At 49.2% G+C, this 26,890-nt stretch overlaps 1 protein-coding gene across 1 annotated transcript in view; it reads left to right on the plus strand.

Moving 5' to 3' along the window:
• Ccdc60 (coiled-coil domain containing 60) overlaps positions 1–26,890 on the plus strand; it is a 137,143-nt gene that overhangs the window by 48,485 nt on the left and 61,768 nt on the right. The window contains exon 2 of the mRNA XM_026403432.2: positions 11,154–11,233. Within this exon, the coding sequence (XP_026259217.2) occupies positions 11,154–11,233 (80 nt within the window). The remainder of the gene's footprint in view (positions 1–11,153; positions 11,234–26,890) is intronic.

The following is a 26,890-nucleotide window of genomic DNA, read 5'->3' on the forward strand; positions in this document are numbered from 1 at the left end:
CTGGAACACCTGTAGGGAGGAGAAAGCCATGCCCCTCAGGAGGATCTCGGCTCACAAGCCCCTAACAAAAGACACGTAAACACGGGGAAAGGGTAACAGGTTTATGTCAGCCAAGTTTTATGTAGCTCTGTTCGATGCCTAGACCCCACCCCAGATGATATCCCCCACCCTGGACCTCGAGCTCCTCAGGAAAAGGACTGCGTTCTGTCCAGCGTTGTACCTGCAGCCAGCTTTAACTCCTATGAGGTATTTCAAACCTCTGAGCTGCTCTTGGCACCCACAGAGCCCCCCAGTGTGGTCCATGGAAGGTGGCCTTGAAGGGCATGCTGGGGACATCGGGGAACTGTTTGTTGTCAGAGTATCCGAGAACTCACAGCCAAGCAGCCCTGGCATCACACTAAGGCTCATGCCAAAGGTCCAAGCCCCAGGCAGCTCTTCTGCATCTGGGCTCTTTTCTCTTTCCCCAGTTTTCAGCTCAGCTCTGCTCCGCCTTCTCCTGTGAAAATGAAGTTAAATGTCATTATCCAGCTTCGAGCCGTGGCACACCGGTAATCCTGCGGCTCAGGAGGCTGAGGCAGGAGGATCGCGAGTTCAAAGCCAGCCTCAGCAATTGAGTGAGGCGCTCAGCAATTCAATGAGACCCTGTCTGTAAATAAAATACAAAAAAAAAAAAAAAAAAGAGCAGGGGAGGTGGCTCGGTAGTTGAGCACCCTTGAATTCAATCCCCTGTACCAAAAAAATGGGGGAGCCTCCAACAGGAGGCTGAGTTCACTCCACTGTTGCAGAGATGCCCACGTCACCCACTTCCAGGGAGAGAGAGAAGACGGACGGAAGCCCAGGGGGACTTAGCCCCAACACACACACTTCTCCAAAGGACATTGATGGCTTGAAAGAAGATGCTCTTGGGTCACTCCTCGTTTCTCTTGTCTAGAATGAATTGACAAAAAATGTTTCATTTCCAAGAAGCCAAGTCAACCATGGTGTGTAAGAAGACATGGAGATCCCTAGGCAACCAGACTGGCTGAACTTCTGATTCTGCCTCTCTCTAGCTCTGTGACCCCAGGCAAGCTGTTAACTTCTCCGGGACTCGGGGCTCTGAATCATAAAACAGCAAAAAGAATTATTACGCCTCTCACCTATTCTCACCTCAGTGGGAAAAGCAGGAAAAGGGCCCCAGAGAGGAACCACGGATGGTGTGTGGTCATTGATGCTGCTGTTCCCTCCTTGGTCCGGGGTAGGCATTGCCAGTCAATCACAGAAATTTCTTGTGATGGGATTGGATCACAGGGAGCTCCAGATGGATTTAATTGCTGAACAGAACTCTGGTTGGCAGGACTCACAATACAGAACAGAGCGGTTGTCACATCCGGGGTCCTCCAAGCTTCTCCAGGACTTTTTGAAAGTCAGCCCCTAGCCCATCACACATTCCCATTGGCGACTGGTGCTTGGCAGCTGGACCCCTGGCCCCTCATATCTAGTCTTTCAAAGAGCTTATGAGATTAATGTATTTGATTAATTTTTTTGAACTAGGTGGATAACACATTCGCTGCTGGCAATGCCAGCTCCGTCCCAAGGCTGATGGGGGCTCATTGATGCTGGCAGCCAATTTCCATTTCAATCAAGTGGGAGAGGAGGAAGGCAGAGAAAAGATGGAAAGAGACATTGATTGAAAGCCGTGGCATCTAGCGCCACCTACTGTTCTATCACTGTATTGCTACCATGGCTGACCATCTGGGAGTCCTTGATAGCCTTAATCTGCCCTTAATGAGTTTATTTGGAAACATTTTCATCATCTCATTCTAGTTAGAGTTTTCATTTGTGGTTTATGGTTCAATATGTAAAATCTGCAGATATTCATGATCTGTAGATCCTTGGCATGCTCGGTTCACCCATCAAACTGCACCAAGCATTGGCTCCAAGCTCCTGGGTGGAAGACCAGGCAGATGCTTAGTGAGGCTGAAAGGCAGTGACTTTCCTGGGTCCTCACGGGCGGTGGGACATGGAGCTGGGACTCTGACTCCACATCCTGTTCTCCCCCTGCCTCTGTCGCTTGTCTATCTCTGCTTGCCCTGGGCCACCTGGGGACGGGGCTCACACATATCAAAGCCTTCAGAGCACAGTTCCTGCTCCCATTTAGGTGACGTGAACTAAATGCATGGTGTGGGTTCTACTGAAGGGTGCGTGGAAGAGATGGAGCCGACAGTCATGTGGCACCCCGTGCAGGGAAAACCAATAAATCACCCTTTAAGCCGAATGTGGTGGTGCATGCCCATCATCCCTGCGGCTCGGGAGGCTGAGGCAGGAGGATCGCCAGTTCAAAGCCAGCCTCAGCAACTAAGTGAGGCCCTAAGCAATTCAGTGAGCCCCTGTCTCTTTAAATAAAATACAACATAGGGCTGGGGATGGGACTCAGTGGTCAAGTGCCCCTAAGTTCAATCCCTGGTACCCGCCCCCCGCCTCCCAAATCATCCTATAAAAGCCTGTGACTTTTTTTTTTCTGTATGTCAACCCCTCCTCTTCACCCCTGCTCCAAGACCTGCTTCTGTCCCCCAGAATCTATCCCTGGAGTCTTCCTTCTCTCAGCTTTTCCAGGTTCTTTCTCGCCTTCATCTTCCTTCTCTGCCAAACAACCGCCCTTCTTACAAAAAGGGGAATTTAAGAAACAAATCATGGAAAACTGTCTCCCTCCAGCATGAAGGACTGCAAGGCCTTGCATTTTCAAAGCTGCTTAATGGCTGAGGACCCCACTGGAAACGCAGGGAGACCGGGTTCCCCCTGGCTCTAACAGCTCACCAGCTGGGTGACTGACAGACAGCCGGCTGCGTCGCTTTGAACGACTTCCTCTGCTTCCACTTCCCCTTCTGTAAAGTGGTTTTTAATAACTGTCTTATTAGGTCACTGGGAAAAGGCAGTTTTCCTGATGGCACAAAATGCTGAGCCTTGCTCTGACACGTGGCAGTTCCTCCATCATTTGTTAATGTAGGTGATGTGAACACTTCCCCTTCTCAAGAACCACCCCACCCCCCAAAATGATCTTAGGCTAAAGTGTGTGAATGCTGTATCTCTCCAGCACTGTGCTTTGTCCAACCTGCACATCCTTATATGATGGCCAGCCAGGCTCAGAGGGTCAAGGAATGCAAACCAGCAAAGAGCTAAAGGATGAATCGAAGCTAACAAGTTGAAGGGAAAGGAGTTACACAAGAGCATGTGGGAAAGAAAGGACAGCAGGCGCAAAGGCCCTGTGGTTGGAAGGAGCATGGCACATACAAGACTGTAGCAGTCAGGACCTGGGAGTAGAGCACTGAAGGCAGGAGGCAGGTCACAGAGCTGTGTAGTTCCTAGGATTTGGGACTTTTAAAACAATAAGGACCATTTTTTTAAAGTGTGCTGGGCAAGGGAATGGGACCAGGTGTGCATTTGGGAAGGATTACCTGTGTGGACAATGGCCCAAGGGAACAAGAGCTGGGGGGGGGGGGGGACAGCCATTGGCAGATTGTGTCTGCTCTCCAGGTGGGGTCCATGGCAGCAATGTGGCAATGTCACTGGAGGGATGGTGGGGACGTAGGGGATAAAGTCGACAGGACAGGGGTCAGGAAAGCTTTTAAGTTTTATTTTACTTTTGATTGACACATAACCACCCGGCAGACCTCTTCCGCGAAGGACCAGGGGTGAGCGCTCTGCAGGCTGCGGGGCCTCTAGCGTAGTCATAGCAGGAGGCTGGGCAGGGACACAGCCCAGGCAGGGCCGTGGCTGCGCTCCAGGGAAACATCAGGTGACAGAAGCCATCGAGGCCACCGAGGGCCGACCCCTGGATGAGATGAGCACTGGGCAGGGGCACAGGGGGATCAGGTTGCTGAGCTTCGCTTCCCGTCCCTGTGACCGCAACAGGGACTCCACCTCTGGGCCCCTGGGTTTCCCTCCTGGCCAAAGAGGCCTAAGGTGCCTCCGAGGATCAGCTCCGGGATTAAGTGCAGGGATGTGACCAGGACACCTGCCTGGGGACACACAGAGCTTCGTCCACACACACACACCAGGGATAAATAACTACCCACCCGGGCCTGGCTTCAGGGCCACGTGGTACCTGTGTGGCCCGTGATGGGGGTGCAGGGCACAGCCAGGGGATCCAGACCCCGCCATCATAGAGGCACCTGGTCCCTGTGTCATTGCTAACTGACCTGCAGGGTTAAGCCTGGAGATGGCGATCCGCCCCCCTCCCCCACCCACTCAACAACAGAGCATGCTCAGAGCCAGGCCCCGCACCAGGAGCTGGACCTCAGAAGCTTTCTGTCCAGGGACCCTGGCTCCTTGTTGTCCACCCCCTTCGGCCCCCCACAGGGCCCCTGCTGCTAGTCCCCCCTAAATTCTCAGCTGAGGACTGGCTCATCTCCCTGGCCACAGCCCCCTGCCCACCCCTCCCTGTCTTTCCCAATCCTCCCCCCAACGTCCTTTTTCCTGGGTCCGTAAGATGGGTGGCGGGAGGGAGGGTGAATCAGATATGGATACATCCCGCCTGGGGTGAATAGATCCTTTAAAAGAGCTCCACAGAACAGTTGATGTTTCGTTTGAAGGTTTGATGTGGATGAAGTCACTAGTCCCGGGTATCCCTGCGGAGCTAGGTACCCACCTTAAATCCTTAGGACCAAGGAATAAAATAAGGTACCAACTCGCCTCCTTAAAACCATAGGAGCTTAAATACCAGTGTGCACACCAAGGAGGCGTGTGTGTGTGTGTGTGTGTGTGTGTGTGTGTGTGTGTGTGTGTGTGTGTTCTGGCCGGGAAGCCCCTGGTCCACTCTCCACAGGCTCCACAGTGAGCCTGGAGGTGGCTAAGGTGTCCCTGTCCCTCCCCTCTGTCTCCAGGCTCCCTGCTCTGACCTCTGCTAGCTGCATCAGCCTGGGCACATATGACAGGAATTTCGTTTCCTTCTTCATCTGATGCTCAGAATTTGATTGTATTTTAGGGAATCGCAAAGATGAGTCCTGAACACACATTCATAAAACACGAAGAACAGATATTTAGAAGACCCGGCTTTCCGGCTGTGACCTTCAATAAAGCATTCTGATTTCCTGCCGTATAAAATTCCTGATGAGGAAATCTCACAAAATTCTGTAGATGAACTTGGTAGCATCTGTCAATCAACAGCCAGCAACTGCCGTCCCTTAGTTAGTGAGAGCCCACGATGCAAAACAGGGCAGAAGACCAGGAGCAGGGGCGCACGCCTGTCATCCCAGCGACTCGAGAGGCTGAGGCAGGAGGATCACAAACTCAAGGCCAGCCTCAGCAATTTAGGAAGGAACTAAGCCATTAGCAAGACTCTGTCTCCAAATAAAAAATAAATAAATAAAAAGGGCTGGGGGTATGGCCGTGGTTAAGCATGCCCAGGGGTTGAATCCCCAGTCCAAAAAAAAAACAAGAACAGGGCAGAGGTGGGGGAGCAGAACAGGGCAGCTGTGAAGAGCACACGCTGTGATGCACTTGCACTTGATCCAGCGTAGACTTGGCCCCTCCATAGCACGTCACTGTCACTTTCCTGAGCCTCCTCTTGCTCCCCCTGTGAAACGGGAGCCCTGGTGTAACGAGGACTGAAGGAATCGGGGACTTCATGGAAGAGTGCACTTGGGACAGGACGTGGCCCAGAGGTGAACAATGTCATGGCTTCAGCATTGGCTCTGTTTCCTAGATGGCCTTTGTGCACCCAGGCTGGGCGTCGTGACAGGGCGTCAGAGGCTATGTGCCCAGAGGGTGATGGACGGGGTTACGCCTGAGCTTTATCTTCTCCTGATTGGTTTTTTGTTTTGTTTTGTTTTGTTTTGCATAATTTTCCGGTTTTCCACAACATGGATCTGTGGCGTCTTTTTGTGGGTGTTGCTGGGCGCGGGGACACGTTAGTCGATGTCGTTCAGAGGTGTAAGGACCCAGGGAGTGGGGAGGACCCAGGGCAGGTAGGTTTTGGTGGAAGAGGAGGTGGCCTACAGAGACCTGGGACACAGAGTCCTTTCTAGAGAAAGAAACAGGGAGGGGTCAGAGGGTCAGGGTACCAAAAACCTGGCGGCTACAGCTTGGATCTGGAATGTCTCCCAAAGTCTTGGTCCCCGGGTTCTTGGTGCTGTTGGGAGTTGGTGGACGCTTTCAGAGCCGGATCTAGGGGCAGGTCTCCAGGTCACCGGGGGAGCACCCTCAAAGGGGATTCCGAGAACCTGCCCTCTTCCTCCAACCCTCTTCCACTTTTCTGCCAACAAGTTGAGCGCCTGCCACCACCTCCACCATGAAGTGTCACCTCACCACAGGTCCAGACCCAATGGGCCGGTGGGTCATCGACTGAAGTGTCTTGAGTCTAAGCTAAGACAAACCTTTTATCTTTATAATTTGATTATCTCAGGTATAATATGTTCTAGTAATGAAAAGTCAACTCACACCAGGGTTTTTGATCATGATTTTGAGAGACAGAGTAATCACAACTCTGAATGTGCACATCAACGGTGGAACCTCAGGCTCTGGATCAAAAGATCAGGAGCAGCCAGTTACCATCGGTGAAGGGGGACTTCACCAAATGAAAGGAAGAACCAGTTTGATAGCCCCAAAGTGGCCTGGGGCTGAGGCCCCCCTATCTGTTGGCTTGTAGGTTCTGGTTTCCATTCCCTGCACCCACAGAGGACTGGGGTCCTTGCAAACTGCCCGTTCCCCGGGTGACCTTGTCGGAGGGTTCAAGTAAGTTCAGGCGCTAGGAGGGACCAGCGGGAAATTGGGAGTGGGAGGAAAACGAAGCTGGTACATCTCTAGCGCTCTCCTGTTCAGCTGCAGAGCAGCGGGAAATCCAGCTGAATTCCCTGTCCCCCTGTGAGTCCCTCCAGCCCTGAAGGTGGTCCTGGCTGCCTTCCCAGCTCATCCCCCACTGGCTGCCCAGATCGTCCAGCGCCTTGGTAACTGCTCCCCGGTATTACATCCCCTCTATTAGGCTGCCCGGCCTGAGCGTCCACTCCCTGCCCAGACCCTGCCCCATCCCATGTGTTAAAAACCCACTAACTGAGGTCTCAATTCCGGGTTCTTAGACTCCATTTAAATCCGCATTAAACACTTCTATTTTGCCTGCGTTGAGAGAATGAGTCAAAATTGCTGTACAAACACACACCAAAAAAAACCACAACACTATTATCTTATTAGAATTAATATATGTAAATTGTAGAAAGATTAAGAAAAGAATAACCAAAAATAATTATTTGATGACTTATAACTCCGATGTCCCATGATGGTGACATCCCTGTTAATGAGGCCTGGTGTTCCCTTCCAGCTCATTCCATGGCTGCCTGCACGCTGTGCCCCCACTCACCACGGTGGAGCACCCTTTGTGGGAGACGACAGACGCTTCCAGGCGTTCCCAGAGGTCTTAGGAATATAGATCTCAGGGCTCTCCACGATCTAATTCCTCGACACTGGAGAGCATATGTATTTTCACTCGAGGTTTTATGCCTTTACTGTCTTTCCACATCAATAAATAAACAGGGACAGCCATGCTAAGCGGTGACAGCCCAGCTCAGATGCTCCTGGGGCCGCGGTGGGGACGGGCCATGATTCATCCCCCGCCCCCCGCCCCCAGCGCCCTGGCTGGGCGATCTGGTGTCTTCTCACCGTGACTTACACTGCTGTGGTGGGCAGCCTCCGGAGGATCTCCTCATCCTGGCGACGTGATTTCCTTGGATAGAAGCAGAATTATTGGGGCACGGGGGCATGTCCGGTCATGCATGGCTTAATGGTGGGGCCACGTTTGCAGAAATGCAGGGGGAGGGGGTGATTGGGGTGTTGTGCAAACACCAGAGGGTGCCCTGACCCTGATGGAGATGGTCGAGTGTGCCACACACCCAGGCTCTGTGCGTGTACGTGTGTGTGTGTGTGACAGAGAGAGATAGCCTGTTGTTCTTAGGGCTGTGGACAAAACCATCAACCAAACACAAGAGAAAATGACGCAAAGAAGAGGCGGTGGCCAGCGCAGCCCAGCACACTGCCTTACAGTGAACGTTCGTCTGTGTGATTAGTCCACAGTCTCTTTTAACTTTAGTCCTGCAGGGAAGAAGGGTGACAAGGGAAGGCTACCTCAGTTCCAGATATTTTGGTCTCGCTATGGCCGATGCCATGGCTTTCACGGTGGAATGTTCTAGAACGAGGATCATCTGATTCTGATCTCTCCTCAGGGGTGGAGGGAGGTGAAGAAGGACTCCTTAATATGGTTCCTGGTCTCCACCTGTCTTGGCACTCCCAAGGAGGGAGGGACACATTTCAGATAGAAATCTTGCAGTTTTAGGTAACAGATGACCCAATTCACACCCATGTAAATAATAATAAAAGAAGCATTCAGGAAAAGTCAAGGTTCTAGTGAAGCTTTATTATTTGAACAAGCCAATGGGAATGACGCTCTTCTGTGCCTTTCACCTCATCTTGTTAGCTTGTGGTTGGCTCTCCTCATGGGCACAAAAGAGCTGCCAGCAACTCCCAAGGCATGTCTGCTTTCCTATTCATAGTCAAGTGGGGAAAGAGAACATCTCTGCCTGTGGTTCCTGGAAGACCTAGAAATTTTGGTTCCAGAGAGTCCCTGGGAGATCTCTGCTGGCATCTCTTTTGCTCAAACTGGGTCACATGACCAGTCCTGAACCAGACACTGCTGCTATCTGACTTCAGTCATTCAGGGCCAACCCTGCTGCTGGTGCCATCAGTGACTCCCTAAGATGCAAGGGCTGAGTCAAAGGGGGCAAAAAGCTTGGGCAGGAAATGGGTATCAAGATGGAGCAGAAGGGATTCTGGGTGTCTGAGGACAGCAAATGTCCTTCATGTGAGAGTGTGAGAAAGTTCTGCAGATACTCTACCCACCTGTCCCTCAGGATGAACATTGTCAACTTTCAGTCCAAGGGGTTGGAACCTTCTGGAGTGTTAGGATGGACATTACCTGCAATCCGTTGCTAAAAACAGCTAAAGAGCTGAATTTTGTAAATGATTTCATGGTTTCATTATTTAATTGAGCTTATCTGAGGCTATCCCACATACATTGGGGCTTCCAAATACAGATGCTCCTCAACTTACCACGGGGTCACATCCCAATAAACTCATCATACGTTGACCTGTCATCAATCAAAAGCACATTTAAGGCACCTCACCTGCCAAACATGCCTCCCTTAAGCACACTCAGGACGCTTACGTTGGCCTATGGTTGGGTGAAATCATTTAGCACAAAGACTACCTTACAGTACAATGTTGACCAAGTCATATTATATATGGGCTGTTGTACTGAAAGATTAAAAAAGAAAGAAAGAAACAAGAATAATTATCTGGATTACACTTTGGCACCGTGCTTAAGTTGAGAAATCTTAAGTCCAACCATCATTAAGTCGGGAAGCATATGTACTTTTCTGAAGTAGACAAGTAGTAGCTGCAGTTGCAGATACTCTGGGGAAATTCCATAGATTCTGCACCCTTTGTCTGAGCCGCCTTGGGTGGGCTGTGTCCTTTCACGTCTTTGGTATATGTATATCCACATAGATCACTTTTTCAAAAAACGAAAAACAGATCCATGCTACACCTGTTACTTGGTAGCAGGTCTTCTCACTCCAAGAACCCGAACATCACTTGATGGTTGTGTTACCGTTACATTTAATTGCTGCATGTATTCTGTTGTTCAGATGCACCATAGCTATCTGACCTGTCTTCTGTCTACTTCTGCAGTATAAGTGGTTTCCAAGAGTTTGCTATTACAAGCAGCATGATGATGATGAACAACTTTGTTGATGAACCTTGGTGCCCATTCAGGAATATCCTCTTAGGACATTTGACAGGGAACGTTAGATCTAAGGGCATGCTCACTTCTGAATAATTTGGTATGCACAGGTGAATGGTCCTCCCAAAAAGTTATCCCAACTTATTCTCCCCACTGGATTTATTTGAGTCCCTATTTTCCCATAATTTCTTAGTATTTATTTTTATTTAAAACAATGTGTAGGAATTAATTTCAAGGCAGGATAAACCAGATAATATTCTGGTTCATGTTTCTCTAAACTGGTATCTGAGAAGAGTGATCATTTTATTAAAATATAGTTAATTTTAATTTCTTTTTGTTGACCTGGTATCAACTTAGGATTGATAAAGTTTTGTATTGTGAGGTTTCCTCCATGTTTAGTTATGACCAATGAATAGAGAAAAGGGAAAGAAAAGTCCATGAACAATGTGTGGATAATTCACTCCTAAAATCCTGCTATGGGGGAAAGAGAGGGGGGAGGGTACATTGTCATCTTTTCAACGACCAGATTCATCTCTTTAAATTAGCTGCCAGTCGACACCAACAATTATTTTCAATGTTCAATTCTTTGCTTTTCCCTAAGTGTAAGGCTGGTAAGTCAGTTCCATTTAGTATCAAATACTTGCTATGAGTCCAGAATTTTGCATTTTATTGAATCCTTACTACAAGGTAGAAATTATTCCTCCCATTCTACTGAAGAAAACGAGGTCCCCAGAGGTTGAGTAATCTGTCCCAACTTCACATAACTGGTCAGTGGGCAAAATCAAAATCAGAGCTTAGGTCCACTGTGTCCAAAGTCTTTTCTATGTCCACTATGCCTCAAGGAGCTTCTTGGCATAGAGACAGACTTTGTGCTGCCCAGCACCCATCCAGTCTGGCCAGGCATTGCTGTGATTTGGATCTGGAACATTCCCCAAAGGCTGATGAAGACTTGTGTGCTAAAGGCTTGGTCCTCAGGTGACAGTATTGGGGAGAGTGGAGCCTTTAGGAGGTGGAGCCTGGTGAGAGGTCTTTAGGTCATTGGGGGCGTGGCTTCAATGGGAATTGTGGGCGCCCTGCTCTTTCCTTTCTCTGTTTTTTGCTTCCTGCAATGAGGTGAGCAGATTTGCTCTACCGCATGCACCCTTTATGAGGAGCTTTCTCACTGCAGGCCCAAAGCAGAGGGGTCAACCCATCTGGGACCTGAACCTCCAAGACCATGAGCCAAAGTAAACCTTTTCTCTTTCTAGTTTGATCATCTCAGAGTGTTTGTTATAGTAATGGAGAGCTGACAAACACAGACAGCTCAGGGGAACAGCTGTGCCTCTGTCCCCGGCTGCATTTGGATCAGTTGTATCAACACCCCCTTTTCTCTCACTTCTTATTGTCCCATCAGGTTCCGGGCAAATCAATGAAGAACATCAAGTACATGAACAAGGAAATAATAAACATCAAAAAGGACCTCATGCGAAGCCGGTGAGTGAGTCTGTAGGGAAAGACCCACAGACCGCCTGTCAGGATGAGCCTGCTGTGGGGGAGGGGAAACCTGAGTTCTGAGGTGACACTAAGTTCCCTGCTTCTGCTGGCAGGTGGGGTGCGTGCAGGCTGCAGGCCTCGCCAATTCCCTTTCAGGTTCTTGTCTCACGGATTTGAAGATTAAAATTCACAGACAAGAACGAAAGGGAAGAGTGAACCCAGTAGGATTTGTTTAAACGAGAAGAGAGAAACGTCTTGCAAGGTGGGAGGGGACCTCATAGTGTTACAGGGGGAGGGGGTCTTCCAAGAAACTGAGGCAGGATGAAGACACCCACATTCAGACACGTCGCTCAGTGACAGGCACGAGTTTATTGAAGGGACAGCAAAAGGGAAAGGGGACACTCTCAAGGGAGAGAGTGGGTCCTCTCAGACAGCAGAGGGCCAATGTGCCCCTCCTACACCCTAGTTTTATTTGGGGATAAGTTTCCAGAGAGTCTCGCCCAGGTCCACCTCTTGACTTTTGACTGACAGCAGGATGACATCAGACTTTCAAATCCCCACTGCCATGACAACTCTAGGTCCCCTTGGCCCTCGGTGACCAGTTCCCGTCGGATCCCTCACCATACCTTCTTGCAGAGTTTATGGGTGGGAGGAATCATCCTTACCTTCCTGAGTTCCAGGATCCAGTCTTGAAAAGGGTCACCAAGGTCTCCCGCTTCAGGGTAACTTGGGTTTTCACATCGATGTCATTTGGGGCCCTGGTGTCTCTTGCAGATAACAGGTAGCTTGACGAAGAGTGGGACGTATCCCGTTCATGGAAGCCAGGCAGGGCTGCAGGAAAATTGCTTTCTTGGAAATGCAGGGGTCAGCATGGGGGGTCGGCACCGTGGGCCTATTTCATAGAATCATTCCCTAAACCTCGTGGTCTGTTCCCACCACTCATGTCTGCCTGACCGCTGTCAGAGGGAGGTGCCAGTGAGTCCTTGCTGAGTCCCCTCATTCCTCCATGGTCAGCCGAAGATTGACAGGAGGGTCAGCAGTCAGCAGCAGAGGACAGGAGCCCTGACCCACTGTGCCCTTCAGGGAGCATCTGCACTAGATGTGCCTCCACAGCCTCCCTTGGTCAGTCTCCTGCCCAGAGCCCCCTCTGCTCTCCATCCGGATGGGAATCCAGCTCAAGAGAGTCCTCACGCGCTCCAGAAATCTTCCCTTGGTGCAACAGGTAATAGCAGAGAGTCAGATGGACTCGGCATCCATCGCCGACCCTGCCACCTGCCAGTGGGTGACACTGGAGGAGTTATCTCGCCTGCCCGTTTCCCTGTCTGCAAAATGAAAATAAAACAGGTCGTTGCGAGGCTCGAGTGGGACCCTTCCTGTGTCTCTGAGCTCCCTTCTCCAGCTCGCTCCTCACTCCTTCCCTCCCTGGCTGTGTCAGCAAAAGAGATCCAGGAAAATAGGTCATTCATCTCCAAGTGGTGAGATGGGGGTGTTTTTCTTTCTGAACCCTTAACTCTTTCCCGAGAGCCGGAACATTCCAAAGTGGGATCACCAAATGGGGCTTTTGGCAGAGCCATTCCAGGCAGAGTAGGAGCTGGAGACTTGGCACTCAGCACCGTGAGGTGCGCTAGGACTGGTGACGTAGGCCATGGGGAAGGTCAGCGCCTCCTAGTTATCTCCCACTCGAGCTGGACCAGATCGAGGAGCACAGGGAGCCCTTCCCTCTGTCACCTCCATCATCTCCGAGTTCCCCCTCCCCACAGCCATCTCCACCTTCCTCTGACGGAACTGATTCAGCCCAAGAAGGGACATGGGGTGGGGGGCAGGGAGAAGGAACAGGGTGAAAGGGATCAGGGGAACGGGTTACGGAGAGAATCCCAGAAAGTGATGTTCCCTCTGACTGCAAGAAGGGAGGCTCTGTCAGCTCTTCAAATGTCCCTGGACAGTCACCGTCCAGTGGAAACAGAGTGTGAGCCGTGTATGTCATTTTGAGTTTTTGACCCGTCACACTAAAAAGGGTTAAAAAAAAAAAACAGGTGGAAGCAATTCTAATACTAAATTTTATTTAACCTGAAATGTCCAAAATATTATGATTCAACATGTGATCAATATAAAATGGTATTGAATGAGATGTTTTTCATTCTGTTTCTGGTACATGATAAAAAGGGATGAAATGTTTGAAAAATAATAAATGATAGAAAGCCCATGGTGTAGCAGGGTGCTGTGGTATACACCTGTAACCCCAGCGGCTCGGGAGTCTGAGGTGGGAGGATCATGAGTTCAAAGCCAGCCTCAGCAACTCAGCAAAGCCCCTAAGCCACTCAGAGAGACCCTGTCTCTAAATAAAATATTATAAAGAGCTGGGGATGGGCATGCTCAGCGGTTAAGCGTCCCCGGGTTCAATCTCCAGTACCAAAAAAATAAAAATAAATAAAAAGGAAAGAACAAAGAAAAGAAAATCCGTGGTGTACTTCATACTTGGGAGCACATATTAATTTGGACCAGCCACAATTCAAGTGTCTAATAGTTGTTGTGGACTCAATTGTACCCGCTTGCCCTGGAAAAAAATTCATATATTGAAGTCCTTGCCCCCAAAGTGACTCTAGCTGGAGCTAGGGCCATGGGAGAGGTGTTTAAGGTAAAATGAGGTCGTAGGGGTGGGGCCCTAATCCAGTCTGACTAGTGTCTTGGGAGACATCAGAGATGTGTGCAGGGAGAAGGTCATGTTGGAGGACACAGCCAAGAAGAGAGCCCTCGGGAGAGACCAACCCTCAATCTTGAACTTCCAACCTCCAGGACTGTGAGAAAGGCTCTGTGGCCTTCTGTTAGAGCAGCCCCAGAGGTCTAACAATAGGACAGTCAGCTCTGAGACCACCCTGCAGACCACACCCCCCGTACGATTACCACTTTGGTTCTCACCAGCCAAATGTCATCAGCCCAGAGACCCATCGACGAAGGCGAATCAGAATCTCCAGAGCCCAACAAGGGAGGGTCATCGGCCCACTCCAGCCACCACTGCTAATGACATCCCTGCTGATAGCCCCTGGATCTCCAAGTCCTGCCTGCGGCTCAGGAAGCGGAGGCAGGAGGATCACAAGTTCAAAGCCAGCCTCCCTGGTGGGAAAAGGCTGGGGATGTGGCTCCTGGATTCGATCCCTGGTCCCAGCAAAATAAATGATATCAATATGTAATTAAATAAATCATACAAGAAAATACAGATAACAGACCCTAGAACCATCCCCTCCCGGCTATTCTGTAGGCTTTACTGTGGTCTAGGTTCTTGAGGCTTCTTTCTGATGGTGGCAGAAGGTGTGCAGTGGACACCCTACAAGAGGAGCACCCCAGCAGGTCTCCTCCCAGCTCTGGGCTCACCGATGCCACGTTGGAGCTTGAAATCAATCCCCACAGGAATATTTATGCAATGGAAATCAGCAAGCACTGCAAATCTAGACTCAACAACCGGTCCCCAGGAGCTGGTTGTTGCCCATCCACCAGCACACCACTGAGTTTCCCGCTAACCCCGGAGACCTGAGCGGCTTGATGCAAAGGTTGTGCAGACCTCGGCATTTCCGCCACCTTTCAGTTGGGGAGCGGAGTCTTTGACTCCTGCCAGACACATTTATCATGGCTCTGGACAAGCTAGAATTTAACATCCTCATCAGACAGGCTTAGCCCGTCCAATGGCTGGACTCAAAGGATAAACCAGGAAAGGGCCAGAAAGAAAAACCTACCACCAAGAAACCAAGAAATGACAATGAATCATTCCACCTGGCCATGCTCCTGGATCCCACCCACATTTTTTTTCCAAGACTAAATATATTTCTTTAACTGAAAGAGAACTCCTAATATGAGACCAACTATTATAAAAAAATAAAATTAATATCTTTTGCTGGTGCAAGGCATTTTAGACACAAAACTACACAAAGTATGCTTTTTAAAAAAGTGCATACAGATCTTAAATGATATTAAACCAGAAAGACCCAAATTTAATGAGGCAGTGGTTCTTTAAAATTATTTGTTATTGGTTCTTTTTAGTTATACATGACAGTAAAGTCCATTGGGATCTAATCACACAAGCATGGAATAGATCTTGTTCTAATGAGGACCCCAGTCTTGTGGATGTGCACATAGTGAGGTTCACTGTCCACCTGCATTTAAGGGGGCAGCAATTCCCCTTCAGAAGGAAAGGTCCTGCTTTCCGGGGACAGTCTCCTCACGGAGAGGTGGACTCCCTCCCCACCCCGCCTGTGGGCCCATCTCCCGGGGTTCAATGAGGCGAATTTTTAGGAAAGAAGATGCTGCCTTTTTCACTCCCTGTTCTTTAAAATCTGTGCTACCTCCTAATAAAGTCCAGCCCACCTGGAGCCAAACACCCTGACCGTCTTTGGATTTTTACTTAATACTCCAGCCCCCTTAGAATTCAATTGCACCATCCCGGGCTTCACGGCCAATTGAACATGGTGCTAAAAAGAACGGAACACTAGCTGCTTCCCTCCTTGCCTGTCCCTGCACCTCCCAGATGTGGGGTGGCACTAAGCTGCACGTTCTGCACGCCCCCAAACAAGCAAAATGTGGGACCCGAGCCGTGATTTACCCATAGCAAAGTTTAGTTAGCCACAGGCATGCGAATTTTCCACCCCCTGACCTCCCCAGCGCAGACCCCGGCAGGGTGCAGGATAGGCAAGTGTTTTGGAGACCTGAGACTTGGCTTCCTAGCTGCATCTGGTAGACAGCCCAAGGAAAGTGATTAGGTGGGATTTTTTGGGAAAAGGAAGAAGCTATTCATTTTTTAATTCCAGTTAGGCGTTTCTTGGCTGTGGCTTGGATGCATGACCTCCTAGTTCCCCCAGGTGGCGCTATTGGGCGGTGGTGGAAACTTCAGCGGGTGGAGGGGCGAGGATTGGGAGGTATTTAGGTTATTGGGGGTGTGCCCTCAAAGGGACTGTGGGACCCTAGTCTCTTCCTCTTGCTGTTTTTTTTTTTTTTTTTTTTTTGCTTCCTGGTTCATAAGCTGAGCAGCTTTGCTCTACCAGATACTCATATACCCCAGCCATGATGTGCTGCTTCACCAGAGTCCTGAAGAAAGTTCTAGAACCTCCGACACCAAGAGCCAAACTAAATCTTAATCTTTACAAGTCAGTGCCTTGGGTCCTTCATGATCGTGAGAGAATGACGACTGAGACATTCTTGGTGTCTCCTTCGCCCTCTGTGCTCATTCACCTTTTTTAACAAATATTTTATCTACTGTGAAGTACCATCAGGTGCCCAGCAGACATTGCTGTAAGTACTGGAAACTCAGCAATGAATGAGACAGACGAGATTCCTGTCCTGAGCAAGTAAGAGATGATGATGATGATGATGAGGAGGAGGAGGAGGAGGAGGAGGTTTATAATGGGGTGAAGACACAGAACCAGTTAGCAGGTAAAACCCTCCCCAGGATCTGGGGTCTGGAAGGATTAAAACAGGTGATCTATCAGTCATGGTGACAGGGTGGTGACAGGTGACAGCTGCTACTTCAGCCAGAGTGGGCCAGAGAAGAAAGGATTATAAAGAAGACCCTGGGCCTGAGCCCTGAATAGTGAGAGAGGATCATTCACCCAAAGGTGTAGTGGGCAGAGAACAGCGGGAGAAAGGGGGTACCAACGTGGGAACAAGCTGGATCGTGTAAGTAACAGAAGCCAGGCCCATCAGGCTGGCGCAGGGTGAGGTGGGAGAGAGGCCTGAGACAAGGTGGGAGCACTGGGCAAGGCTGGGCCAGGCACAGCCCTGCAAGCTGACACGACACGTCTGGTTTTTAGTCCAGGAGCAACGAGCAACAAGGTTCTCATCTCTAAGAGGAAGACATGGACTGAGTATTAAAGAACACTCTATCCACTGCCCAGAGACCAGCTGAAAGTCTGTGGGGAGAGGGGACACGGGCTCAGATCAGGGACATGGCAGCGGATTGGGGACAAGAGGACAGAGGCCAGGATTTCTCTGGAGGTAGAGCTACCAGACTGGCTATTGGATTGGACGTGGGAACTGAGGAAAAGGCAGAGCCCAGGGGCTACAATGACGAGTTCTCACCCATGGACTGGGTCACGTCCACTCTCGCTCCTGGTCCTGAGCAAGTGTGTATTCATGGGATTAATTATTTTCTTCTCCATACCGAGAATTTAGTTAAAAATAAGGATGAAGGCTTGTCTGTTAACAGGAAAGTGAGCAAGGGGGCTGCTTGATACACACACACACGAGCAGGATAAATCAAAAGATGAGGCGCTGAGATACCTGGTCCATTGCTTCAAGTCCTGCAGGTGAGGCTGCTGACCTCTGCCTTTTCCACTGCCCTTCAAGCAGGAGTGTCCATTCTGACGTATGAGTGACTGGCCTGTGGTCAGAAGGAGGAGCTATGAATGTCGCCCAACAGCAGAACCAACCTGTCCCGTGAGTCCCCAGGGTCCCGCTCGGTGCACCGTCCAGACTAAAGATGGAAGCATGGATTCCACTTTGCAGTGGGAAGAGCTTCCAAGTCACATTGCAAAAGGTTGGAGACTTGGGGCCATTTTTCAATCGACCACAGTCGTGTCGCTAAGTTTGAGCTGGCTCTGAGACCTGACCCAGTATCAGATGGTAATCTGTATACGTCAGAGTCTCTCTCTTAGGAATTGGGTGAGTCGGCCTTGTGTTGCTGTGACCAAAACACCTGACGAGAACAACTTCGAGGAGGAAAATTTTATTTGGGGATCACGTTTTCAGAGGTTCAGCCCACGGTCGGCCAACTCCATTGCTTTGAGCCTGAAGTGAAGCAGAAAATCCTGGTGGAAGGACCTGGTGCAGGAAAGCTGCTTAACTCATGAGAGCCAGGAACAGAGAGAGAGAGAGGAGAGGGGGCCAGGGACAGGACAGTCTCCAAAGGCAAGCCCCCAGTGACCCACCTTCCCAGCCACACCCCCATCTGCCTACAACTACCACCCAGTGGTAACTGTATTCAAATCATTCAAGTCTATTCAAAGCATTCACTCCTCAAATGGATTAATCCACTTATGAGGTTAGTGTGCTCACAATCCAATCTTTTCCCTCCTGGACACTGCTACATTGACTAACACATGGGATCTCGGGGGGGCGGGGGACATTTTTAGATACAAAGCACAAACCACTGTCGTGAGGTAGCAGCCAGACTAGAACCTGCAAAGCTAAGAGGCCAGAGCGATCATGGTGAGCTGAGTGGAAGCCAGCAGCACAGGAGAGCAATGACCGTGGGTACACAGACACCACGCATGGAAGAGGGATGAGAAGACACCAAAACAGATCCAGCCCAAGAGAAGAAAGTCCTCGAGTAATGCCAACACCCAACCAAAAGACTGTCAAATTCCTGCCCCTGAGGATCTTCCAGAGGAAATCTCCAGTCCCTCTGTCTGTGAAGTGTCTGATCTTGGAATTCCACGAGCTCTGTCACATCCTGGGTCACCCCCACGTGTCCTCTTTCACAAATCCCTCTTGGGTAGGTAGCTTGCTAACCAAGGAGCCTGGTTAAAATGACTTCCGGGCTCATAAAGGACAGAGAAATCAAGGAGAATTATAACACTTGTACACCTCACCCCAAATCTTGAACTATTTTATGGGCTAATGGTGTTTACAAATGTTAAGGGTGTTTCCTTTGAAATATGGTTTGTGTCTGGGATGGTAGATGGAGTGAGCTTCTCCCGACTATTTTTGAAACAAGGGGAGATGAAACTCATCACTGTATTGAGACAATCGGATTCAGGATAACAGATACGTGGCTCACGTACCTTCCCTCCTCTCTCCTCTGCTCCTGGCAGACATGACTAATGGATCACAGCATTCTTTCCCTTCACACCCAGATTTGGTCTCCACATCTTCTCAGGCCAGCACTCCAAGCCAGCTACCACCAGGAATCAGAATTGTGACATAGGATTGAACTTGTTTGTCATCTCTAGATGAGAAGACTCCAGAGGAAACTTTGACATCTACAACAGCATCCTATTAACTCAAATTGAGGGTTAAAGTCTACGAGACCAGCAGAAGGAAGGGATAACCCCCAAATCTCTTTATGGATGAGGCTGAATTATAGTCCACGAATTTAAATAGTTGGGGGAAAAAAATCATCGTTGACCTCAGACATTCACGGATTGCTCTCTATGGAGAACATCTTCTGCAACTCATCGTTCAACACCCCCAGACTCACCATATCCACAGCCTGTAGCCTGGAACTTCATCTAGAAAGTCACTCCTGATTCTTCCCATTGCTGCTTCTGCCAGACTTGAGCCCTTGTCTTTAAGCCCCAGAATTTTTGAAGATGAGGGATTTGTGTGCTGGTCGATACTTTGGATGCAGGCATAGCCAAGGCTTCTGAATTGCACTTTCTGAATCATTCAAAGAAGGACCCAAGTCACATCTCCCCACGCCCTGCAGCCAGCAAATGGCCATTAATGAGTCCCCTGTATGTTCCAACAGGACCACCATTCGGCCCCATGTCGTCAGCCCAGAACTAATAAACAGAACCACACACCTGGGGGTAGGACACAGTTGCCCCTGCCCGATGAAAACTTGGCTCAGTTAATTACATTTCTTATCATCCTGGATGTGACCCACAGGCTCTTTCCATTTCTTCCCTTTTCTGGTTTCTTTGTGTATCTTTGATTCCTCTAGTTAACCACAGTTTGAGGAAAGTTTTCTTCTCTCCTTTTCTAATGCCACTCTCCACTGAGAGTAAATATCTATTTGATTCCTGTCCTTGTGGCTAGGGCTGACTCAGAGGGCCCCACATTAAAAAACCATAACAATAACTTGACCAGAAAACCTTCTTTTCAAATGGAAGGTCCAAATATCTTGAGCCCTTGAACTTTTGGTGGCATACGTGTTCATACAGAACTTTGTTTTCCGAAATGCCTTCCCAGATGGCAAGCGGCGTGCTCAGATTTATGCCCAGGCTTGGAGGGTTCACGCGCAAGGTAGTGGGAAACCTGTTAGCTTTGGAGTCAGCTGTGAGTTCGAATCCAGCTCTACCAGTACTGGCAAATCTATCCACTTGTCTAGACCTGAGTTGTTTTTTTTTTTTATTTTTATCAAGGGTGCAGGGCGGAGGGATGGCGAGATCTATCTCATGTTGTCATTGGGATGTGGGAGAACAGATACGAGTGGAGATTTAGAGTAGATCAATAAAAAGTGGTCGCTTTTGTTTGTATACCTGTTACCATGAGAATATCTGAAAATACAGACGTCAACCAAGAGCATGAGCTTTGGAGATAAGGAGACTCACCCCTGTCTCTTCTCGGCTGCGTGACCTCAGGCTGATCAGTTTGCCTCTCTGAACCTTTCAGTTTCTCCTCTTGGGAGAGGATCTGTGCCCCTTTTTTCTCCCCCTTGGGATCTATTATCCAAAACTGGGGAAAGAAAAAGACACTTTGATTCATTCACATCCCTTCTTTACCAGTGAGAGATTCCTAATCCTCTTCAGCCAGCAAGCAAATGTCAGGAGGTAAAATACTGATAATAAATGGCCATTATTACTCTTTGATCATTTTTTAAAATAGCATTTGAACAATGGCGACCGAGCAGAGAGAGCTCACGATTTAAGACAGGTCATCTTACCCAGAGTTTCCCTGCGTGTGTTGAGCAGGGTGCCCAACCTGCAAAATGCAGAATCATGTTCTGCTGTCACATGTTGGAGATGTGCTGCGACCTGGATTCCTGACTCAGAGATTCCCGGGGCAAGATGTTTGTTTTTTTTTTTTTTTTTGCTTTGACAGTGCTGGGGATCCAATCCGTGGCCCGTGCATACCAGGGAAGTGTCTCCGCACAGCAAGAATGTAAAGCTTTCTAAAATCCTGTAGCAAAGAGTCCTGCTTCAATGCACATAGCCCAGCGTCCCCTAATTGTAAACCGTGGGCTTCCTTTTCCAGCCATATGGTGCACTAGGCGTCTTAAATGGCTCTTCCACAGAGGAGAAAAATGAAAATCTGGATATTTATTAACCCATCAATGTGGGTGTAAGACGGGTTGTGAGATGGGTTCCCAGGGAAACAAAGTCTCAGGTGGAGGTTGTGTGCTGGGGGCTCACTGGGCTGTACTCAGGGTCAGCCCCCGGGGAGGGAGTGGGAATGTGGGGCAGAGGAGGAGCTAATCCCTCATGCAGCCACAGAGAGGTCCTGGTCAATCCCAAGGGCGCTCTGTAGCTAGGCTTGCCCTTCAGAGATGTCCCCCCACTGGCCCCAGAGGGTCACCGCTCTGTACCCAAGCAGGTCCTTGGAAGGGACTCCTCCGGGAGCAGGTAGCAGTCTCCCTGGACAGAGCTTGGGTCTGGGAGGGGCACTCAGACGAGGCAACGGCACTTCCGTCGACCACCCGCTTTGCCTCTGGCATCCGCTTGCTTTGTGCAGCAAGTTCACCCCTTTGGGGAGCTGATCTTCCAGGATTCCCACTGATTTCTTTTCCTGGAGACGCTTGCTGGGGATGATCAGTGGCTCCATATGGACCGTCCTCCGCACTGCAGCGCGGTTCATGCAAAGGATGAACTTGAGATGTTGTCACGGCCAAGGCACCCACTCCCCGCCGGGGATCCCATCTCACTTGACCACTGTTGGGCGTGGTAGCAATGGCTCTGCTCGCGGGTCTGGGGCCATCAGCACGCCACCTCCCACCAGAAGCTGGACCCGTGGGATGCCTCCCAGTGTTACCTGGCTCTTGGACGGGGGAAACCAGTCTTTATATGCAGCGTATGCTAGTTTCTGTGGTGTAAATATCCCCACTGGGGCCAATTCCAAGCCGCCAACATGGCGGTGGCACTGAGGAGGGGGTGGGGAAGAGACAGGCTCAGTTGGCTCTCGCTGGCCATTACACTGGCTGGGGTCCTCACTGCCAGTTGGACGGTGGCTCTTCAGCTCCCAAGTCCCCTTTAGAGTCTGCATGTGAGGACTGCTCCTGCCCCCACGGCTGTAGGTCAGTTTCCCCAGAAAACAAACCATCAAGATGGGCAGGTGCATGCAGGTTGCTCATTGGCTAAAGCTCTTGGGAGCCACACCTGGAAGTGGGTACAGGAGCAGGAAGGGGCGGAGGGAGGAGCAGTCACAGAGGTAGTTCAGGTGCTCCCGTGGCTTGCTGCAGAGCCTTTGGGGACATCCCAATGGGAGCAAGAGGACGAGTCTTTTGTTCCCTTATAGGAACTCATTATGGGATGCAGGCTTCCCTGACAAAAGAGGCTCGCCCCTTTATTGAGTCTGCTCCCTGAATCTGAGGGGAGTTTCTGAGCTGGAGAAGTACTCAACCCTGAGCCCTGAGCAGGCAGCGGCACCTCGGGAAGTGCAGGCGTCCATCTGGAAGGGGCAGAGTAACCAAAGCTCAAAGAGCAAGAGACAATGGGGGGAGGGAAATGGAAGTTATTTGACCACTGGAATTTTTATTCTCATTTCACTCTGATTGCCTTGTCCGAGACTGGCGCGTGTGTGGTGTGAGTCTCCGAGTTGGAAGGTGCGTGCACTCCGAGGTCTTTGCTTCTTGTTCCTCTATTTCCCTGTGGTGTAGGGTTTTGCAGTTGGGGTTGGTTATCCGAATGCTGTCCAGGCCTGCGCTAGACTGGAGGATCACTAAGAACGGGGCCAAATCTGCCTTTGCTTCCTGATACATTGCAAGTGTCTTGCACCATGTCTAGACACACTTGGCTCTTAGTAAGTACCCGTTGAAGGAATGAATGAGTGCTGCAGAATTCTTTTCACATTTTTTTTTTTTTTTTTTTTTAGGAATCTGGATGAAGGGAGAGAAGGGAAAGGAGATGACTAGCTGTGAACTGGAAAAAGCCAGGTGGCCAGGCTGACTCACAAAGAACCTGGCTCAGTTCAGCAAGCATAAGCAGGGCTAATTATTCGTAAGCTTATGCAGGCTTTGAGCCACGGTGGGTGACTGGGTTCAAAATCCAGCTCCTCCGCTGACAACCTATGTGGTGACAAACAGGATGCCTAATTTCTCGAATTGCCCAGGTAGAGATTGTAAAAATATTTTCTCCATCGCTTAGGGCCACTGTGAGGATTGAGTTTGTACATGCAAAGCACTTAGGGCAAGGTCTGACACTTAGTAAGTGCTCATTAAACAGCACTTGTGTGAATCATATCATCCACATTCCCGGAGTGACTGTAACTCGTTTTCGATACGATCAAGATCTCTTGAATTTCTCCCTGTCGCCAGTCAAGGGGCCACAGGCAGAGCTCCACGTCACATCCAGTATGCCACTTCTGAATCTCTTCCTGTTGGGGTTGTTACACAAGCCGTTGCTCTAACGGATGTAGCCAGAGGCCATACAACAAAGCCCTAGTCCTGTACTTTGAGTGGACTCTGAAACTGATGGACTCTGCCAGAGTTTGAATCTTGAGTGTCCCCCAAAGGCCCAAGTCTTGAAGGCTTGGTCCCCAGTCTGTGCTGCTATTGGGGAACAGAAGAACTTTCAGGAGGTAGGGCCTATTTAGGGGATTTGGTCATCGAGGTCACATCCTTGAAGAGGATAATGGAACCTTGGCCCCTTCTTTTGCTCTCTGCTCCCTAGTCCCTATGAGGTGAGCATTTCTCCTCTGCCATGTACTCCTTCCACATTGCCCTGCCTAGCAATAGAATCCATTGACTATGGACAGAAACTTCTGAAAGCATGAGCCAAAATAAACCTTTCCTCCTTTCAAATTGACTGCCTCAAGTATTTTGTAACAGTAAAGGAAAGCTGACTAGCATAATCTCTGGAATGTTCTTGAACTTTTCATGGAGATAAAACATCACACAGGAAATCACACACAGGGACATCTTTAGAGTTAGTTCAGCATATGCTTTAGTTCCTTGGGATAGATTCCGAAGATATGTAGCTTAAGGGTCTCGATCCTTAACCCGGGTCCTCTAGACAGTCACAGTGCTTCAATTGCCGAAAAGTAGTTAATTCATAGATATTTGAAACAAAATGAGTTTTTCTCCTAAAAGATGGTGGGGGATAGCACGAAACATGGTCTAAGACTCTATTCCAAAAGGGCATGGTTTCACTTCAAAGTAAAATAACATTATATCAAAAAGCAGAAAACCTACAAGTACACCAGGTCAGCCTGAGAATACCTGTGTGGTGCTCAGTCACCCTGGATGACAGACAGGAAATCATCCTGCAGCCCGCTGTGAGAGAAGCGACACCGCTGTCACTCATCCACCCCACCACCCGCCTGAGTGCAGAGTGATAATAGCAATAAAAGAGCCGGCAGCTTCAACCCTGTTATTCCAAAATTAATGCTTATAAATATATTTCAACAGGTATTCATTTCCTCCCGACTCTATTCCAAAAGGGCATAAGAGGAAGAATTATTTTTAAAACCAACCTCCCAATCACCTACCCCTCACTGGATCCAGTGTATTGAATCAATGGTCTAAGAGGTCAAAATTACTTCAGATAAGACTTTATGCCCTTTCCACTTCAGCATAGTCATTACCAACAGGGAGACAGTCTGTAGCAGTCAAAATGAAAACGAACTATGCATGAACGAAGCCCTCCCCCCACCCCTCGGAATTTCCTGGCAATGTTCACTTGAGCCAAGACAAAGTCACCCTCCAACCAGGATGTCCCTTTTGTTCCCAGGATTCTTTATGTAAAGTCATTGTCTTACTTAGTAACCTCCTAGGCTCAGCATTCCCTTGAATGCCAGTGTGTTTGACATCTTCCCATCACTCTAACAAAACACCTGAGATCATCAACTTAAAGACACAAAAGGTTTATGTTGGCTCAGATATTGGCCTCATTACTGTGATGTGGGAGCATCGGCAGAGGAAGCTGCTCATCCCAAGAAGCCAAGAGGATAGCATCCCAACCCCCCCCCCCCCGCCCCATGACCTAAGACCTCCCTCCAGGCTCCAACTTCTTACTGTTTCTACCAGTTCCCAGCAGCACCCTGCTGGGACCTAAGCTTTTCACACATGAGCCTTTGGTGAACATTCCATATCCAAACTCTAGCATCCTGCATGTCCATAGCTGATTGTTTGGATGAGCCTATCACCTGTGTCTGTGACCATTCACCTTTCTCAACCCTGATAGGCTTTGACCACTTCTTTGCCTGGGTCATCTCTGCAATATTACCTGACATTCTGCCGTCAAGGTTTCACTTCAAAGTAAAATAACATTATATTAAAAAGCAAAAATACCTACAAGTACACCAGGTCAGCCTGAGAATACCTGTGTGGTGCTCAGTCACCCTGGATGACAGACAGGAAATCATCCTGCAGCCCGCTGTGAGAGAAGCGACACCGCTGTCACTCATCCACCCCACCACCGGCCTGAGTGCAGAGTGATAATAACAATAAAAGAGCCGGCAGCTTCAACCCTGTTATTCCAAAATTAATGCTTATAAATATATTTCAACAGGTATTCATTTCCTCCCGACTCTATTCCAAAAGGGCATAAGAGGAAGAATTATTTTTAAAACCAACTTCCCAATCACCTGCCCCTCGCTTGATCCAGTGTATCGACAGCCAGTCTAAATTTGGCAGGGCTTTTGGAACCTGCCTGAATCCTGGCTCTACCACTTGCTAGCTGTCTGAATATGGGCAAGTTACCTGATCTCTCTGGGCCTCACTGTCCCCATCTATAAAGTGGAAATAAGAACAGGACCTACCTCACTGGATTGTTGTGAATTAAATGAATTGAGATGTGTGTGCCCGACGCAGAGAGGTGTCAATGTTAACCACACAGGCACTACCAGAGCAGCCAGTACCTTTGATGACCACAGCTCATACTGCACTCCAGGTGCCTGGCCATGTCGCTGAGACTTTTATCACTTGTGCAGTGATCCAGCTCAATGGTCTCCTTCCTGTCTGATTGGAAAATCAGCTACCAGGGAGCATACAGCCGAGGTGCTTAGGTATTTTAGTTTGTTCTTTTCCTAGAGAGATGATGAAGTGGATACTTTTCGGACGCTGTTTTCCAGATAACCCCACTGGAAGGCATTTAGAATACAGGCGCCACAGGAAGTGTTGGCTCCTGACATTACTAATATTCTTATTGCTGATACTTTTCAACAGCATAAATCAGTGGGATGAGAAGAGGCTACCTATTTTCCTTCCTGCATACTCACGGTCCTATCATGGGGGGTTGGAGCAATTACATCATAAGAGGTGTCTTTTTCCAGATAGCCATATGAGCTGTCCCCGTGAATTATGCACAAGAAGTCTAGTGTCTCTCCCTAGGAGCTTCACCTTCCCCCTGGATTGCCTAGGAACCAGAGGGGAGAAATTTGGTACTTAAGGGTCCTTTACTGTCATTGCTTCTTACAACCAATAGGTGTCGCTACTTAAAGCCCCTGGGGTCTTAAAGAACATGAGGGCCCTTCTTCCCTGACATCTCGCTGATCCTGATCTAAACTCATAGGGCTTGGGTAGACACCTCTTACCCCTAAGACTACCTGCATAAGGGAGGTGATCTTTAGGGGCTCCAGGAAGCTCCAGCCCCACTCCATCATCTAAGAGAAGCTGCCCTAACATGGAACCAAAGAGGTTTTCTGGCTCTTGCTGAAATGAAGAGCACATTTTTTTTTCTTCTGTTGAGGTTCCAGATATATTTCATAAAACATTTTAATAGATGTACCCATGGATGTGCAAGGAGATGTTTCCCCAAAGTCAAAATACCCTCAATCTACCTTACCAAATGGATTTAG

The sequence above is a fragment of the Urocitellus parryii genome, chromosome 3, assembly GCF_045843805.1.
Source record: "Urocitellus parryii isolate mUroPar1 chromosome 3, mUroPar1.hap1, whole genome shotgun sequence".
Lineage (NCBI taxonomy): Eukaryota > Metazoa > Chordata > Mammalia > Rodentia > Sciuridae > Urocitellus > Urocitellus parryii.